General features: G+C 33.6%; 2 protein-coding genes and 1 long non-coding RNA gene across 9 annotated transcripts in view; 2 read left to right on the top strand and 1 right to left on the bottom strand.

The window, feature by feature from the left end:
- Nucleotides 1–1,335, top strand: part of LOC108660774 — a 3,167-nt gene extending 1,832 nt beyond the window's left edge. The window contains exons 1-2 of one of the 6 annotated variants that reach the window (XR_001926453.1): nucleotides 276–315; nucleotides 1,187–1,335. This is a non-coding gene — a long non-coding RNA (uncharacterized LOC108660774). Of the gene's footprint in view, nucleotides 1–275; nucleotides 320–723; nucleotides 777–915; nucleotides 954–1,186 lie in introns of those variants that run through there. The other 5 variants (XR_001926458.1, XR_001926455.1, XR_001926457.1 and 2 more) reach the window with 5 other exon arrangements.
- On the top strand, nucleotides 11,677–14,447 carry LOC18609865 (zinc finger protein VAR3, chloroplastic). 2 transcript variants are annotated; one of them, XM_018115564.1, is made up of 6 exons: nucleotides 11,677–12,177; nucleotides 12,486–12,603; nucleotides 12,717–13,054; nucleotides 13,152–13,283; nucleotides 13,383–13,456; nucleotides 13,563–14,011. In XM_018115564.1, exons 1-6 carry the CDS (start codon nucleotides 11,732–11,734, stop codon nucleotides 13,601–13,603), a joined length of 1,149 nt encoding a protein of 382 aa, XP_017971053.1. In that variant the 5' UTR covers nucleotides 11,677–11,731; the 3' UTR covers nucleotides 13,604–14,011. The 2 variants fall into 2 exon arrangements, with proteins under 2 accessions (XP_017971053.1, XP_007045253.2); XM_007045191.2 differs by having other exon boundaries at nucleotides 11,683–12,177; nucleotides 13,358–13,456; nucleotides 13,563–14,447.
- On the bottom strand, nucleotides 14,411–16,876 carry LOC18609864 (1-aminocyclopropane-1-carboxylate oxidase homolog 4). The gene is made up of 3 exons (XM_007045190.2): nucleotides 16,383–16,876; nucleotides 15,742–16,129; nucleotides 14,411–14,830 (listed from the first exon to the last, which is right to left on the bottom strand). Exons 1-3 carry the CDS (start codon nucleotides 16,823–16,825, stop codon nucleotides 14,582–14,584), a joined length of 1,080 nt encoding a protein of 359 aa, XP_007045252.2. The 5' UTR covers nucleotides 16,826–16,876; the 3' UTR covers nucleotides 14,411–14,581.

Raw genomic sequence — 17,363 nt, 5'->3', positions numbered from 1 at the left:
ATTGAGGTATTTTAAGTATAATTGGAGTGTAGAAAGTGAAAGAAATCAATTTGGAGTTAAATTGGAGGTTTTAGCCAATTACACCGAGAATAGTGCGAATTAGGTCGAATACCGTATTTAAATGGCTATTCGGACATTTTGCATCACATTTTGTGCATTCATATAGATTTATAGAGCCTGAAATAGTTTATGATATATTGACACAATTTATTGAAATTCGTGTCACGTATGATGTATAGGTGGTGAGCCCTCTAACAAGGGTAAAGAGATTGTGCTCGAAGATCGGGAATAGGAGTATATCGAACTCCTAGTACTGTGGGTAACCTTACTATCGTCTTAATTATCTAAAGTGGCTTTTATCCGATTTTGTGAGCTTCATGAAAAATGAATTAAATGATTAATTTTTCGATTTTATAGACCAAATGTGATTTAATGAAATGATTTCATAAAATTGTTTTAAAATTGAATAATGGCTTTGAAAATAGAGTAATTAGAGACCATTTGATGTATTGTGAATTTATGGTTCTAATTGATTGGCTTATGACAATATTGGCATGAATGACTGAATTGGTATTTGTGTTGAAATGTATAAACTGTTTTTTATCTTGATAGGCTGGATAATGATAAAATTGTCATGTCATGCTGTTGCAAATTTTATTGTATGGTGGGTTTAGCTAGCTACAGTGGGCTGATTCTGTGGACTAGCCTATTAGAGGGGCACGAAGCCTGATCATATTCTTACCTCGGTTGGAGAGGCGAGTAAGGTAACTCTTGAGGTATAACTTTTAGAGTTCACTTCACGCCAAACCACCACGTGAAGGTGAACTCAGCCAATGCCAAGGAACAACTATATTTTCAAAATAAAAACATGATTTATGAGTACATAATTTTTTTAATAGGCTTGGCGGACTCGGTTTGGGATAGCCCGGGGCCAAGGTATCCTTGATAATTGGGTATGAGAATGATTTTGGCACGAGCCAAAGTTTTAAGAAATTCATAAGCCATGTTAATTACTCGATTTATATGAATTGATTTTATTTGGTTGAAACAAGTTGAAAGGTGATGAATTTCAGTATGTTAAACTGTTTTATCTGTCTCCATTTACTCGAATATAGATGGTTTAGATGGTATCTATTTACTTATTAGGATTTTATAATCTCACTACCTTCTTTTTCAACCATTTCAGGTCCGAGGTAGCCTGTGGATAGCAGATATCGTCAAGGATTATAGTTGGCTTTACTACTCCAAAAACTATAGGTTTACTGCCTTTGTGCACTTTTGTTCCTTGTAGGCCCACGAGTCACTGTAAAGTAAATTTCATATCCCAGTTACCTATATTATAGTACGTATGAATTTATTTAGTTTTTACATTACAAAAATTATTTACGGATGACTGTATAAATATTGTTTTACAAGAAATTAGAATATTTTATTGAATATTTTTATTTTATTCAAATAGTTGCAATATCATTTTTAATAAACATTTTAGACACCCAAATTTATTTTAAATCATGAAATATGTGTTTTCAACTTATCTACTACATCTTTAGTCGGGTTCGAAAAATTTTAAGGAAAAATGATGAAAACGCCCTTTTGAGGCGAAAATTATTTTTCCACGATTTTGAAAGGGAAAAAACTTAAAATTCTTTAAAAACGAGGTTTGACGATGATTACTCACAGGGGAGAATGTCTACCGGTTGACACTCTGGGTAACGAATGTCTACCGGGACGTCGCGGTGGCTGTCACGGGCTCGAGGGGAGTACCGGGTCGTGACAGTCTAGGCTTAGAGTTGTGTTGCCATTGCAATTGCAAATTGTTTCCCATATCTCTCTCTCGGTGAAAGGCATTTCTAGGTACTTAGTAGACTTTTCCTTAAGTTAGGAGAAGTTACAGTCAATGTCTTATACAGAAAGCCTTTTCTTGTCACTATAAAAATTTTTAAAGTGTCGAACAACTACCTCTTTAATTTTGTCTGGGTCCTCAATAACTTCTCCTTACATTTCTAATCTGTCAATATGATTGGACTGCCTTTTAGTGGAAGCTAGAACGTGGAAGTATTTAATGTTATGGTTTTTTTTCGTAACCTAAGTTGCTCTAGATTTTGTCTCCAATTCCTTTCTTTAGTTTTGTATTCTTGCCTTTTGTCAAAATTTCCTTTGATGGCTTCCCATTCCCTATGAAGTTACTGTAGGTCATTTTCCAAATCAGATATTTTTCTTTGAGTTTCACCATAAGTTTGTTTCGGCTACTCCTTTATCCTTAGTCTCATGTTTTTAAGACCCTTCTATATACTAAGAGAGTTATTAAAGCCTTGCTTGGCAGTAACCCAATTTCTATCGACTAAAGATTTAAACCTCTCATCATCAATCCATGTGTTGAAGATATTAAAGGGTTCCAAGCCCTAGTTAACTTTGTTTCCCCTAATCATGATAGGGAGATGATTGAGATGAAGTAAGGAAAACTTTTTTTGACTCATAATAGAGTAGCACTTCAGTTAGTTACTCTCAAAAATAAATCTGTCTGACTTACTAAAAGTTGGGTCATCTCTCTTATTACTCCATGTAAATTTACTTCCCATTATAGGGATATCAACAAGGCTTGAAGCACGTAGGAAATCACTAAATTGAGAAGAGGTTGTCATATATCATTATTGCTAATTTTTTCATCTTCGTTCTTAACTACGTTGAAATCCCCACCTAAGCACCACCACATATCTCTATCTTTAATGATGTTTAAGATATTAATCCATAATTCACCTTGTTGATTCTCATCATTGGGAGAGTAAATGTTTCTGAAACCACATTTTCTATTAATACTCTTGATAGTATTAGTAACAATAATATAGTACTGCCTTACCTTAGAATCATCAAGCTGTAGACACTTATACCTATGGTTCCTAAATAAAAAAATAATAATAAATAATAATTAGAATAAATAAATCACTGTTAAAAAAAAAAGAAAAAGAAGCTGCAACCTTAGCCTCCTTAGTTAAGCCTGCACAGAGCATTCAATGCTCCTTGGGTAACTGGATTTGGGGTCACCTCTAGTTGATTTTCTTTGACTTGGAGGCTTTTGATTATCCAAAAATTTGGACAATCGGGTTTTGTAAGATCCCTCAAAATTTTGGTTCAAAAAGAGGTCGATTTTTGGAGAAACCCTAGCAACCAATGAAAAATTGAAACTTTAAGAACCTTAGAAATAGAAAAAACCCAGTAGCCAGAAAAAAAATCCCATTCTCAACAAAAAAAAAACTAAAAAACTTTTTAAATTTTTTGAAACACTAAAAAACAAAAAAAAAATCTTAGCTTTACTAACAGTAAGTATCCTAGCCACAATAAAAAAGAAAAAAAACCAAAAAAATCATAGAATATTGAGAATAGGTTATAGGTTTCGAAGGGTGGGGGATCTCATGGTTTCTGTGACATCTCTTCCTTGGTTTTTCTTATTGAAGAAAAAAGAAAAGTGTTTTGAGGGTGAAACCGACATGATAATGGCGGCCTTGGGAGAGAAATCAAAGTAAAAGAGAAATAGAAAAATGAGTGAGAGGAGGAAACTTTCAAGGAGGAAGAAGAAGGACAAGCTACTAGTTAGAGAGAGAAAAGAAGGGAGGAAGTGAAGAAAGAAAAAAAAAAGCTTTTATACCTAGAGTTCCAAATGAAGAAAGGGGGAAAGAAACGGATTAGACCAAGCTTTGGTTTATTCCTGAAGTCGGATTGAGCTCGTGATCCATTTGGAAGTGGGTCAAGTCTTGGACAACTTGTTGGAGTACACCAAAGCTATGTGATTTGGGCTTGTTTCAGCCTACATGGTAATAGATCTCTTGTTGGATAATTGGACTGGCTATTAGGCATGGCTTTTTTTGGTTTGCATATTATTATTTCCTTTGTTCATTTGTTATACAATAAAGTTTTTATTATTTCTTAGAATAAATATGAAAAGTAAAAAAAATGAAAAATTGTAAATACTCACAGTCGTAACGTGAGGGTCCGAGAACTTGACTGCTAGACTTAGAAAACTAAGGAGTTGCCACCAATCTTTTTTTATCTAGGTGCGATTGGCCACCTATTATGTTTGTTTTCTTTAACGGGGTCCTAAATTGATTTTAGGTCCGTCGAAGGAACAATGACCTAATCTGCGATTTTTTAAAGTTAGGTTCAAGAGTACAATTATGCATGGGGAAGGATTAGCACCCTCGTGATGCTTGTTCCACAACGGTATCACTTAATTATAGGTTATCCTATTGGAGCCTTAATTCTTAAATTTATTCTTATGTTTCATTAATCCTTGTTTATTTATTTTATCTTTTATTTTATTTACAAAATAAAACAATTTATTCGGTTTTACGAGTGAGACATGCACATGATGCAATTGTGAAATGCATGACATAAAATCTAGATAATGCCAAACGAAAACCATTTATTAAGTGTACTTCCCGAATCCGTCCATCACACTAGTGGGATCCCGGGTTATTTCTCACCTAGAGAAATACCCAGAAAACTTGTCTTCGCAAGTTTAACGAATAAATCCCATTATCAGGGTAATCATTTGTGTTTAAAAATAATATTTTTCGTGAATGCAAACCTATTAGAGTAGAAGCCTTTATTAAAGACATTCTCCGAGCCCTCCCAACATAGTGATAGGACTCGGAGGTATCCTTTCACTTAGGGAATCTTTCAAAGGAACTCGCCTTCGCAAGTTCTTTCGAAAGGCCCCATCAACAGTGCTTATACTCGTATACAAAATATGTCTATTATTAATCGCTATCACTATAATTTTACCAGTTTTAAAATTTTCTTTTTTTTGTTTTTTTTTAACTTTAATATATTTTATGCTTTTGTTGCTATTTTTTCCATATATCTTTTAGAAAGAAAAAGTATTCACTTACTTATTATATTACTTTTCTTCCTATATGTGTTTTACATAGTGACACATTTTATTATTTTTTTATATCTACCCTTTAAATTTTCATTGTTTATCATTGCAAAACTCTATATTGTCTTATGTATTTTATTTATTATTTTTGTGTTTATTATGATTATCAATATTATCATTTTTTTTATATTTTTTTAGAATTTCTTTTGCACTTATTTAAGATTATAAATATTGAGAATCGAAATTTAAACCCGCCCATCATACTGATAGAGTTTTAATGAAAATCCTTCACATAGGAAAATTAATTCGGGATTGTTACTTCTAGCGTCCCGAGCGAATGTCCATCATCAAGTTAATTCAAAATAACCAAAAGATTTTTTTATCATGTTTCATCTTTATATATATATATATATATATATATATATATATATATATGTATAGATATTATATAGCTAAATATTTTATTATTACCTTTTCATGTCTACCTCTGTATATTTTATATAACTAAATTTTTTATTTTTTTTACATCTATCTAAGTACAGTTAAGTCATTATTTTCATGCTAACTATATTAATGAAATAGAATAGACTTAAAATAAAATAAGAGGTCAAAGAAATTCACCTTTAATAGACTAGGCAAAAGTTCATTATTTTTCACCATTGTTAGGCCTTATGCACTTCCTTTTCCCTTTTCTGTTGGGCCCTTTTTATTTTCTTCTTTTCTCTTTTCTACCACTAAGCCTTTTCTATGGGCTATCCCATTCTTTTCCTCCACTACTCTTTTTTTTTTGGATTTTCTTTCTACTTGGGCTTCATCCTTTGGACAACCCACATTCCGTTTTTTTTTCCTTTCTCTTTTTTGATACCCTAGCCACCCCCATGTTTTCTTTTTTCATTTTTCCTTTGTTTTTTTTTTCTTTTGTTTTTATTTTCTTTCCCGTTTCTTTATCTTTCTTTCCTGCTCCTCTTTTTTTTTTTACTCTTACTTTCCATAAACGGCACCGTTTTGGCGCTTTTTCTTACTCAACTCAAACTATTTAAACTTATTTTTCTCTCTCCTCCCTCACTTCCTTCATCTTTTCTCTCTCTCTAACCACCATTCTCTCCCTCTCTTTTTTGAAAGAAATTCGATCACCCCAAATACCGATTGGTGACCACCATCGTCACCGACAGTCATTCAACGATGCCAAAAAATCCTTAAAGTTTCACTAAAGATTTCATTTAATCTCTTTTACTCTTTAATCGAATTACTTTTTTCAAAAAAACATCTCATTTCTCCTAGATCTAAGAAAAACGAGACTAAAAAAAATAATATTTTTTTGGTTTGTGATTATGAGGTTGCTAGAAGTTAGGGATTTTCCTCTTTATGTTTGGCCTTTTTTTTGTAGGGATAGTATCTCTATCTCTCCTTCTCTTTTTTTCTTAAGATTTTTTTCTTAAAAAAAACTATCATCTTTTCCTCCCTTTTTTTAGATCGGAATAAAAGACCCTTTAAAATCTCTAAGTTTCCAAACCCAAAACTCCCCTTTTACCCTACTACTGCCTCTATTTCTTTGATTTTTATTGCTTTTTTATTTTGAATGTTTAGTATTTTATTGAGGTTAGAGTAATCGGTTGTAAGACTAAAAATTAGGATTTTTTTGATTTTTTGCTCTAGGAATCTCTAGGGTTTTCAAGCTAAGGTTTTTGATTTTTGGTTTCTCTTTCTTTTTCTTCGATTTCCCCAAAATCTCCTTATTTTTTTGGTAATTTGAGGGTTCTTATAAAACCTAGTTGTCCATATTTTTAGACAATAGGGAGAGGGGGTAATCATGTGATTTAGGGTAGAGGTTGGTTAGAGATAAAGTCGAGGGGTGGCTCTATGTAGTAAGGAGGTGACAGCCTCTTGACAAGTTGCCATGGTAGTCTATCAAACGGCTGCCATAGCTTTTTTTTTTTATTTGATTGATTTTGTTTTTTTTTCTTGAAAATTTTTATTTTTTGGTTTATGGGCCTTTGGAACTTTAAAGTCAAAAAGGGTCAATTTAAAATCAAACCCAAATTGGTTTTGGGCCTAAAAAGCTTAAGATGGCTTAATTTTAATTGGACTTAAAACCAACAGCATAATGTTAATGAAAGATAAAATAAACTATATGAATAATAATAATAAATTTGTCCAGGCAAAATAAGGTGTCTACACTCACCCATAAAAAATAGGTTGGTCAAGTATGTACAAAAATATATATTTAACTATAAGAAAAGATAGGCTAGGCAAATAGAAAATAGATCTAAAATATATTTGATTGCAAGAAAATAGGTTAAGCAAGTAGGCAAAATAAGATTTATTTGGTCATAAAAATAAAATATATAAGAAAAAAGAAAGATATTTATTCATAGAAAAGGGTAGATTAAATAAACTATACATGGATATGATAATAGAGTGGAATATTTGGTTATATAAAAACTAGATGAAGATTAAAAATAGACATTTATAGTTAAATACTAAAAATGGTAAGATAAGAAAAATAATGATAATAATAATAATATAAAATATATAGTTAGGAAAGTATCTAGGTTTGGTTTTTTTAAAAAATATTGTAATATTAATAATTACGAAAATTATAAGTCACACCGATGATGGGATGTCTATTTGGAACTTAAGAAGTCGTAATTCTGAATAAATTTTCTTAGGTTAAAGATTTTGATTAAGACCCTACTAGTATGATGAGAGGGTCTTAATTTGAAGTCTTGATGTTTCTAATCCTAAACAAATGAAAATTGTATTAACCTAATTGCTAACAAAACAAAACACAAAAACAAAGGAAACAAAAAATAATAATAATATAATAATAATGACAATAATAAATACAAGAAGGGATAAATAAAATATATTGTTTTAAAATATATAGGGCTATGAAAAGTGATGATATTCATAATGATAAATAAATAGTAAAAATAAAATTTTCAAAAGTAGTAAACTCATAATAGCAATGAATATAACTAAAATATAAAAAGGAAATGTATATAATAAAAAAAATAGACTTATGAGAAAAGAGAAAAAAAATAGTTAGTCAAAAGAAAATAGGTTAGGTAATTAAAAAAATAAAAAAATTGAGTGATAAGAAATATACGCATAAATAATAATAATTCTAAAATAAAATATTTGATTAAAGAAATAGCCTTTAGATATAAGGAAAATATAGCAAAATAGATAAATACTTAAATATATAAAAATATATCATAAAATGAAATAAAAGAAATAGTTAGACAAAAATAACAAATATAAAATATTTATCCATGATATATAAGCATACAAAGAAAAATAATAAAAATAAATCTCAAAGAAATGACGAAAAAGTTGTAGGAAGGTTAATATACAAATATCAAAATTTATGAGTACATTACACCTCATTCTTGCATTGTTAAATGTCATGGCATGTAGACTATTGTGTGCACGAGTTGAAGCCCCAGTGATGAGACTTTTCGAAAGAGCTTGCGGAGGCGAGTTCCTTAGAAAAATTTTCTATATGAAAAGATACCTCCGAGTCCCACCAGTACAATGAGAGGGTTCGAAAAATGTTTTTAATAAGGCTTCTGGTCATAATAAGTTTGCATATACGGAAGATATTATTTTCAAATGCAAATGATTACCTTGATGATAGGATTTACTCATTAAACTTGCGAATGTGAGTTTCTCAGGTATTTTCCTAAATGAGAAAATATCCTTAGATTCCACTAGTATGATGGATGGATTCGGGAAGTACACTCAATAAATGGTTTTTCGTTTGGCATTATCCAGATTTTATGTCATGCATTTCACGATTGCTTCATATGCACATCTCACCCGTTAAACCAAATAAGATGTTTTAAAAGATAAAATAAATAAATCAGGATTAAGGAAACATAATAATAAAATTAAAAAGTTATAGTTAATAGGATAACATATGGTTAAGTGGTACCATTCGTGGAATGGGCGTAACGGGGTGTTAATTCTTCCCCTTGCATAATCGTACTCCCGAACCCAACACTAAAATTTGCAAACCAGTTTATTGTTCTTTAGATAGATTCAAAATCAATTTAGAACTCCGTCTATAAAACAAATTTAATTAAGTGACCAATCACACCTAAATAAAAAATATTAGTGACGACTCTTTAAATTTTTTACGTCTAGTGGAAGGGTTCTCAGACCCACACGTTACGACATAAGCTAAAAAAAGTCCTCTTGCCATATACTGATGAGACCCTTTGAGCTTCCCTCGATATCCATTGCCAATCCCTGAGTCCTTTCCTTTCTCCAAAGAGATTCAAAACAGTTCTGTTCGATTGTGCTCAGTTTCGTTTCTTAAAAAAACATTATATTTGGCTTCCATTTGTTTATGAGTCCTCTAGCAGTTTTTTTTCTTCTCAATCCCCCCTAAACCACGAATATTCCAAGAAATCAAAATCATAGTAATAAAATCACACAAAGCGTTAGGACTTACTCGGGACTCATTTATGAAGCGTACTCCTCTTCCACTTTAGTGATGGCATCTTTAACCTTTTATGAAGGTTTTCTGAATTGGATGCCCAAGCTCCTACTCATCTAAATAACCTTATCCTCTTCCTTTCGCAATACTCGATTCTTGCTCTCGATGCCATTGTCTGAAATGGAATTATCTTTTAAGAAATCCTCTTTTTCTTTGTCTTTTCTAATTACCTCCTCAACATCCTTGTTGATTTTCATTTTCCTTCTTGTCACAGTCTCTAGTTTGCTCACACTTGATCTATTTGTTTTCCTATTTACTGCCAATAATCTTTTACCTTTTGTTTTTTTCATTTTACTTGTTGCTGGCGAATTGTAATTTTCATCGCCACATACTGACTTCCCTGCTTTCCTAATTGACCATTGCATTTCCTTGTCCTTGTGTGTCCGGGATTCAATGGTCGAAACTTTGTTCTTATTTTTTAGCCTACTAAACACCATAGGATATTTCATGAGACTGTTGATGGCCACTCTTTTCTTTACTCATCTTGTGGAGTTTTTACTGCACTCGAAACTTTCATTTCTCTCCCCATTAGTTGTTTGCTTGTTCGTTTCCATGGAGATGGCATCCTGACTCTTGGTCGTCTTCTTAATTTTTCTTTGCCCTCTTTCTTATCTTTTCCTCAATAAATCGACTTTTCACTTTTTTTGTCTGAAGCCTTCATGTCCCCAAGTGTCCAGGGCAATGAGTCTTTAGGAGGCTTTCATTTGTCTTTGCAACCCAAGATTCCGATCCATCGCTATTTTTGAACCTATTCTTACTAGATTCGGAGTTTTTTTCTGGTTCATTGTTGATTTTGTCTTTGTGGCTTTTATAGGTACCTAGCCTATGTGGAGATGTTTCGAGAATTTAGGGACCTTCCCAAGCTCTTTTCCTCTGTGGGTTGGACATTTGGGATCTTGCCACCTCTTCATTCGGTTTATTTGGATAGTTGTCCCTTATGCCCAAGTCAGCACATGTATAATTCCCCATTTTAGCATTCAATGAAGAAGCCTGTACATTTAAGTCCATAGGACCACTAGTAAGTTCCTCGGATGAGTTGTTGGCTTCCCCAAGGCCTGCTCTACAATTACCATTTTTATTGTTGAATATAGTAGAGGGTGAATCAGCTTTTTGCAACCCAGATCTCAAAGTCATTTGATGGTCCATTTTGAAATTTTCTGCCAACCTCTTTTCAATTCTCGCTCATTCTTTGATCTCTAGATATGGGTTGCTTGGCCCAGGGTTTTTGTTAAAGCCCCACGACCTCGAATCGTTGCTCCATGAATCATCTAAATCTTCCATGATTTCCTTTCCTTTGCTTAAGTTGGGAATACCTTCATTTGTATCAACCTTTATCACCTTTGATGGTATGGCTCTAATGAATATAAGTTTATCCTTCACTATCACTTTGGTGTAGCATGGAATTCTTCTTAGGCTATCAACCTTAATGTAGACACTGTCTTAGTCAAGCCTATTTTTCAACTTAGTATATTTATCGATATAGAAGAACTTACCCCAACTGTCTCCTAAGGCTTTGAACAAGTTGATATGCTACAAATGGAGTGGCACTTCCTTAACATAGAGCCACACTTGTAGCTCCCTAACAAAGTTCTCATGGTTGAATGGGACAATGTCAATTATCCACACTAGAAACGTATCTTTGTAGTTAAAGACTAACAGTTCCATTTTCTTTTTCTTTGAGAAAGTTAGAAGGATTTGGAGGCCTTCCGTAAGTCTTACCTCCGCAATGATACCCTTATAGCCTAAACCATTCCTAACATGTTTGAAGAAAAACGCATTTCTCAAGGTTTCTATGGCGCTTCTTTCTAACCATTTGAACTCGGAATGAAGGATATAAACCTTCACACCATCCTTTTTTATCACTTGAGGTCTCAAAGTCCCTTTTTTTCCCTAACACATTGGAATTCTTCGGATATTGATCAGAGCCTTATCTAAGACTTGGGTTTGGAACTCAGGGGAAAGCTACTATTTATATGAGTACATCTGAAACTTTTAGGATTATTGGATTTTTTTGATGACCTTTGTCCAAGACTTGTCAAGGACTTTGAAATTGAGAGTTTTGTTGCATCCAAATTTGTACATGAACAATTTCAATGAAGAAGGCTGAGAAACTTGATCAAAAAACCAACTGCCTCAAAATCTATTACAGTTGGACCTGGTTTGAAAGAATATATAAAGTTAGGTCCTGAATTGGTTATTACTAAAAATGAAGTCCTAAATTAGAAATATATGTCAACTTTAGACTTCAAAGGTGATTTTAGCGATTAAAGAGAGTACTAATAAAAGCTCAACTGACCGTTATTACCATTATTGTTCCGCCAAAAAGGAGATAAAAAGATCCCGACCATTCTCAAATGAAGAAGCTTTTTGGAGCCAGCTACAAATTCCTCTACCCAGCTCTCAAAACCCATTTCGAAAACCCTGAGTTCCCTAATATTCTCATACCCATTTCTTATATCCACAACTCCACCAACACCCTATGTCCCAATTCAAAGTTGGATGTAGTTTTCGATGAGCTTGATGAGCTCCAATCTTCAAAATCCATACCCCATAGTGCCCAATCACCGTCAGGAATCGACGTGCCGTTTGATCAGAGGAGACCCACGAAGCGAAATGAATCAACGGTCCTGATTTCACATCCTTGGCAGGAGTGGGTGGATTTGATGGAATTCTTGTTGAAGAGAGGCTACTTCGATGGAGATGGAAACCCTTTCGAAAATGGTGAATTGGGTTTGAAAGAAGCGAATAGTATCCGCACTGCGTGCCTTAATTTTGCTAGGGATCGCTTTAGTCTTATAAGGTAATGTAGGAGTTATTTCTTTTTTCCTTTTATTTTTAAAAATTTTTCTTTTTGGGATTGGTTGCATATAACCTGTTTGATAATTTTTCTCCTCTATATATATTTTTTTGGTCTTTGAGAATTGAATTTGAAATCGAGTTTACAAGCTTCAGAAAAGGGTTTGTACGCTTCATGTGTTCATGTAGCTTTATAATGGATGTGGAATCTATGGCATATCTTGGTTCAACCCTCTCTGTTGTTTAAGATTGTTTTTTGGCAGCTCCTTTTGTGTTTAGAACTTTTGTTTGTTCATTGCCTTTGGCTTCCAGGTATTTCTCAAGGAAAGATATTCTGGTCATTGCAGGATGTGGATGCCCCAGCCTAGATAGGAAAGTTGTCAACTCCGGGAAGCGCCTAAGAGCTTATGTGGGCATTGATGAAGGAAATGTATGTACTAGGCTCCTCTCTTTGATTGTTACTTATAGTTGATGTGGCCAATAAAAGTGATCTTTTCCCTTTTTTTTCCTAATTATTATTATTCATCTCAATTTGTTCTGTAGGTTTGCAGCTCCTGCAATTTGAGAGGAAACTGTGACAGGGCTTATGTAAAGGCACGTGAAGATGAAGGTGGGAGGACTGTGGATGTGATGCGCATTTTGTTGACACATGGCCTTGACTCCATCACCGGTTCTGTGGAGAACAAGCCATGCCAAAATAAATTAGTTAAAGAATCAGTACGAAGACTGCTGAAAGAAATGGTGGATTATAGCACCCAGGATTTACAATCTGATATGCCAAATGCTGCACCGTCAAGGGGGGATGTTTGGCTACAACATCATTCAAGTACACAAGGACACCTAAAAGTTCCAATGAAGCAAGGCGATTGGCTTTGCCCCAAGTAATTTGATAGCCTATATTATAGCAATTTTGGAAATTTGAATCTCAAAATGTATATATATTCTATCACCAATTTGCCTTTACTTTCCATTTGGTAGATGCAACTTCCTAAATTTTGCAAGAAATATAAAGTGCTTGCGCTGTGATGGTTTGTACGAAGAACGACTGAGGCAACTAAGAGAGGGTCAGGATAATCTACCATTGAAGAAGGGAGACTGGATATGTGACAGGTTCTAATTCTTTAGATTCTTTGAGTTTTTAATGGTGTAGCTCTGGTTGCCATTGAGACTTTCAATTCTTGCAGATGCAACTTCTTGAATTTTGCAAAGAATACGAGATGCCTGCAATGCAAAGAGAAGCCTCCAAAACGGCATCTCAACCCTGGGGAATGGGAATGTGAATCGTGAGTTTTCTCCTACATTCAATTTCCCTTAAATTCTTTGAATACTTGAATACAACAGCCTTGTTTAATATTGTGTTACAAAATTTAAATGTCTGGAACTGTACAGGTGCAACTATATTAACTTTAGAAGAAATATGGTGTGCTTGAAATGTGACCACAAACGGCCAAAGGTACCAATTGCTTCAAACAGATCCACTGAATTTGAACGTGACAATAGAGACTGTATCAACCATGACGGATCAGGATTCCACAGTGGTGGATGTGAAGGCAACATTGGTAAATCTGCAGGACAATACAGAAAGCGAAGCAAAGGTGCAGATATGTGGAGGTTTGTACATGAAGAGAATGAAGATCAAGAATGCTTAGATTCACGGACTGAGAATTCGAAGTTCATTGATTTTCCCATTAGTGGGGGTAAGAGTACGCTGTCACATAATGCGGAAGTGAAAGAGAAGTGGAAGTTGGAGATGTTAGAGAGGAGCAGAAGTCCCACAAGCATAATAGAAAATGATGAATTTAAATGCTCTGCCAGCCAGAGAAAGTTGGAATTGCTTGAATCTTCCGATAATGAAGAGATGGCTGGGTGGTTTATGCATAAATAGAAAGGGCAGCTTAAAAAGGTTACCCACTTAAAAGAGCAAAAAAAAAAGGTTACTTACTTTATACCTGAACGTAAAAATGGTTAGAACCGATCAAGATGAATGTTTTACTTTCCAAAAGCATATTGATGTTGTTTACGTATTGCAACGTCCACCTTTTCTTAATGTTAAATTAATCATTCATTATTAAAATAAAAAACCATTTTTCCAACTATTTAGTGTTACCTTTCCTCTCTTCTACCCTATTTCTTCTGCTCTGCTTATTGTGGGACTTTGTAATGTCTTACTAACATGTAAAACCCAGTTTTGAGGAAGATCAATTACTGGCAGAAACACATTTTGTACGTGACAGAACTACGAAAATTTGCAGAATCCATTCCAGGTAATTTTGATATGTTTCCCCGCTACTTACGGCAAAGATTATTGAGCTTTCTTATTGTATACTGACTTGAAAATATAAGGGTCTGATTTGCAGAATATTCTTACCTCAGAAACTACAAAGTACCATATGGTTTTATCTTCTCCCCTACAGTCTATAGTAATTTGTCAAAGTTTTGCCATCCAGTTCCTTGGTGAAGAACCTTCTCATGTAGTCATTATATGTGAATTGACGGTAGAGGGCTGGTTTCCCTGCTGAAGTAAGCTCAGGAAATGGTCCATATAAGGCATCCCTGGCACTAGCATTGAAGAAAACAGCAACCGACACACGAGGTTCATGGGAAGGATTGGCCAGCACTCTATGCTCCACACTTGTGTACTCGTCATTTGACAGAATCTGAAAAATGAAGCAAAGAGAACTTCAGACACCATAATTCATAGCAAATAAAACACTAATTAATAGATCCAATAACTAGCATGCAACAATGCTTTAGGCTCAAATATTGCTTTTTAGCAGAAGGCAAATCCACCCACAAATTACAGCTTGAGTCAGATAAGAAACTTAATGGAACACTGAAAAAGATAGATTAGCAGCAGTTGAAGTTGAAAGTATACCTGACTGGAATAATTCAAATCATTTTCTCTAATGGACTTTATTATTATTTTTTTTTTAGTGCTTATTTGGCTTGGTTTTTTTTTAACTTATACATCTCTTAAATACAAAAGTCAAGCCAAACAAGAATTTGGAAAAGTTCTAAAAATAAATAAATAATTTTTTTAAAAAATAAAATTTTGAAAAAAGAAACTTTAAAAAAAACTCCAAAAAAGAGCTTTCTCTCCCTTTTTTTTTAAAGCACGTCTCTTTTTTAAGAAAATTTTCTTTTTGTTTCAAAAATGTCATCATCTATTGAAAAAATTTCAACATTATTTATTTTTATTTTTATATGATTTATTATTAATTATAAATTTTATGTTATATAAAAATATTTTTATACTTTTTATAAATAAAAAATTAAAATTAACTTTTTTTTCAAAATAAAAGAATTTGTAATTAATAAAAAAATTCTTTATTAAATAACTTTTATGATAATTTTAATTAAAATTAAAATTTATATAAATTATTTTATCAAACAATTAAGTTATAAAAGAAAACTTATAAAAGTAAATTTATCAAATTTAATCTAATTTTAAAAGTTATAATTTTTTATAAAAATTTTATAATAACTTTTAAATTAAAAAAAATCAAATCAAACAAATTTTTAGTGTCGGGCAATTGAAGTTCATTCCCTAAAACAACAAAGCACTTACCTGAAGAATATCTGCAATGTTTATAACAAGAGCACCAGGAACAGGTTTGACATCCACCCATTCCCCTTCATGCTTAATCTGCAAACCACCAATGTGATCCTGCAGCAACACCGTCAGGACTCCCGGATCCGTATGAGATGAAAGGCCAACCGTCAGATCAGGCTGGGGACAGCAAGGATAGTAGTGGCCCACCATAAGTCTTGCCTCCAAACAGGTAGTGTTCTTGAGCCTGTCCGTATCCAAACCCAGCCCTTCGGACAACAACCCCATCAACCGCTCCCCTAATGCTCTGCTCTCTTTGTTCCACTCAACTGCCTCGTCTCTACAAACCTCAGGAATCTCCTCGAGCTCCGCTAGGGTAGGTCCTAGTTTTATCTGGAGAGTATCCCTGCCGTTCCACATAAAATTTTACAATTCAAAAACAAATTTAATCTCACTTTTCCTCAAATTATCGCAAATTTTAACAATAAATAGTATTGGAGAGGTGGGAAGATAACCCAATTCAACACGAATCATATAAATTTCAAAAATCGATATGAAAACAATAAAGAAATTAAGCTGTCAGTAAAGATAATGTTATAATCATAATCAATGCTAAAGTTATATTCATATAATAAAAAAATTTTGAGTTTTGATGAAACCTCCAGCTCGCGGCCTTAGAGTGAAACAAGTCAATGTTGGAAATGAAGGATACGCCGGTTCCCGTGTCCCTACGATAGAACCTTGCCTTGACGTCCGTTGGCTGCTCATGGAAAGCTCTGATGGAACCAATCGTACGGTCCAGAACCTGCACGGGAATTCCATGGTTTACAATCTGGAAGAACCCAAAGGATCGAGATGCACTGGCAACTTGCTCCACGACCGTTGACCTGGGCCCCGAGAGGTCGATGGCTGGGATGACAACGGACTCGGGTTTGGTTTTAGGTTTGAGGTCGGATAGAGTTTCGGGTGGGTGGATGAAGAAGCGAGGAACGGAGGTGAGGCCTGAATCGACTAGCCCTTTAACTCCGATTTTTGATTCGTCGAATCGTTTTACTTCTTCGGTTCTGTCGTATTGGTTTTCGCCATTCATAGTTGCTGCCATTTTTTTGCTTCTGTTTGATCTTATTAAATTTAACTAACAAGCTAAGCTATATGATTTTACATATAATCCTCGGAAGAAAGGTATAGGAGATAAAAATTTTACAAATATATACAGAATTATATTATTGGATATATAATAACAATAATTTTGACTTTTGAGTAGCATTTCATTGTTAGCCAAACGTGATTGTAAAATTTTGTGGTGGTGGTTATAACTTAGGTTGCGTTTGGTATAAAGATGTAAAGTTACATTTCTTGTAATGTACTCAATTAAATTATATTATAGTGTTTATTTTGTAACAAATCACTGTAATATAAAATTACAATGCAATCACATTGCAGTTAATGGATGTAATGTAATTGCAGTTTAAAACCAATACAATCACATTACATTGCACTCTACAATATTTTTAAGGACATATTTACTCATCATCTTTTAAAAAAATTACTCAAAATTCGAAGCAAAATCGTCGTTCTTGGGGTTTCTGCTACTTCTTCTCCATTTTGCTAAAGTTGCTCATCCTTCTTCTAGCTTTGCT

The sequence above is a fragment of the Theobroma cacao genome, chromosome 2, assembly GCF_000208745.1.
Source record: "Theobroma cacao cultivar B97-61/B2 chromosome 2, Criollo_cocoa_genome_V2, whole genome shotgun sequence".
Lineage (NCBI taxonomy): Eukaryota > Viridiplantae > Streptophyta > Magnoliopsida > Malvales > Malvaceae > Theobroma > Theobroma cacao.
The sequence above is the reverse complement of the archived record's forward strand: the minus strand, read 5'-3'. Positions and strand labels throughout refer to the sequence as shown.

Bases quoted from the DNA above. Each gene is read 5' to 3' on its own strand.
- LOC18609864 (XM_007045190.2), bottom strand. From the start codon at position 16,825: ATGGCAGCAACTATGAATGGCGAAAACCAATACGACAGAACCGAAGAA. The intron at 16,130-16,382 runs GTTTCATCAAAA...GTGGAACGGCAG, and splicing joins TCTAAGGCCGCGAGCTGGAG to GGATACTCTCCAGATAAAAC. The intron at 14,831-15,741 runs GTAAGTGCTTTG...TTCATTTTTCAG, and splicing joins ACATTGCAGATATTCTTCAG to ATTCTGTCAAATGACGAGTA.
- LOC18609865 (XM_007045191.2), top strand. From the start codon at position 11,732: ATGAAGAAGCTTTTTGGAGCCAGCTACAAATTCCTCTACCCAGCTCTC. The intron at 12,178-12,485 runs GTAATGTAGGAG...TTTGGCTTCCAG, and splicing joins GATCGCTTTAGTCTTATAAG to GTATTTCTCAAGGAAAGATA. The intron at 13,055-13,151 runs GTAATTTGATAG...TCCATTTGGTAG, and splicing joins GGCGATTGGCTTTGCCCCAA to ATGCAACTTCCTAAATTTTG.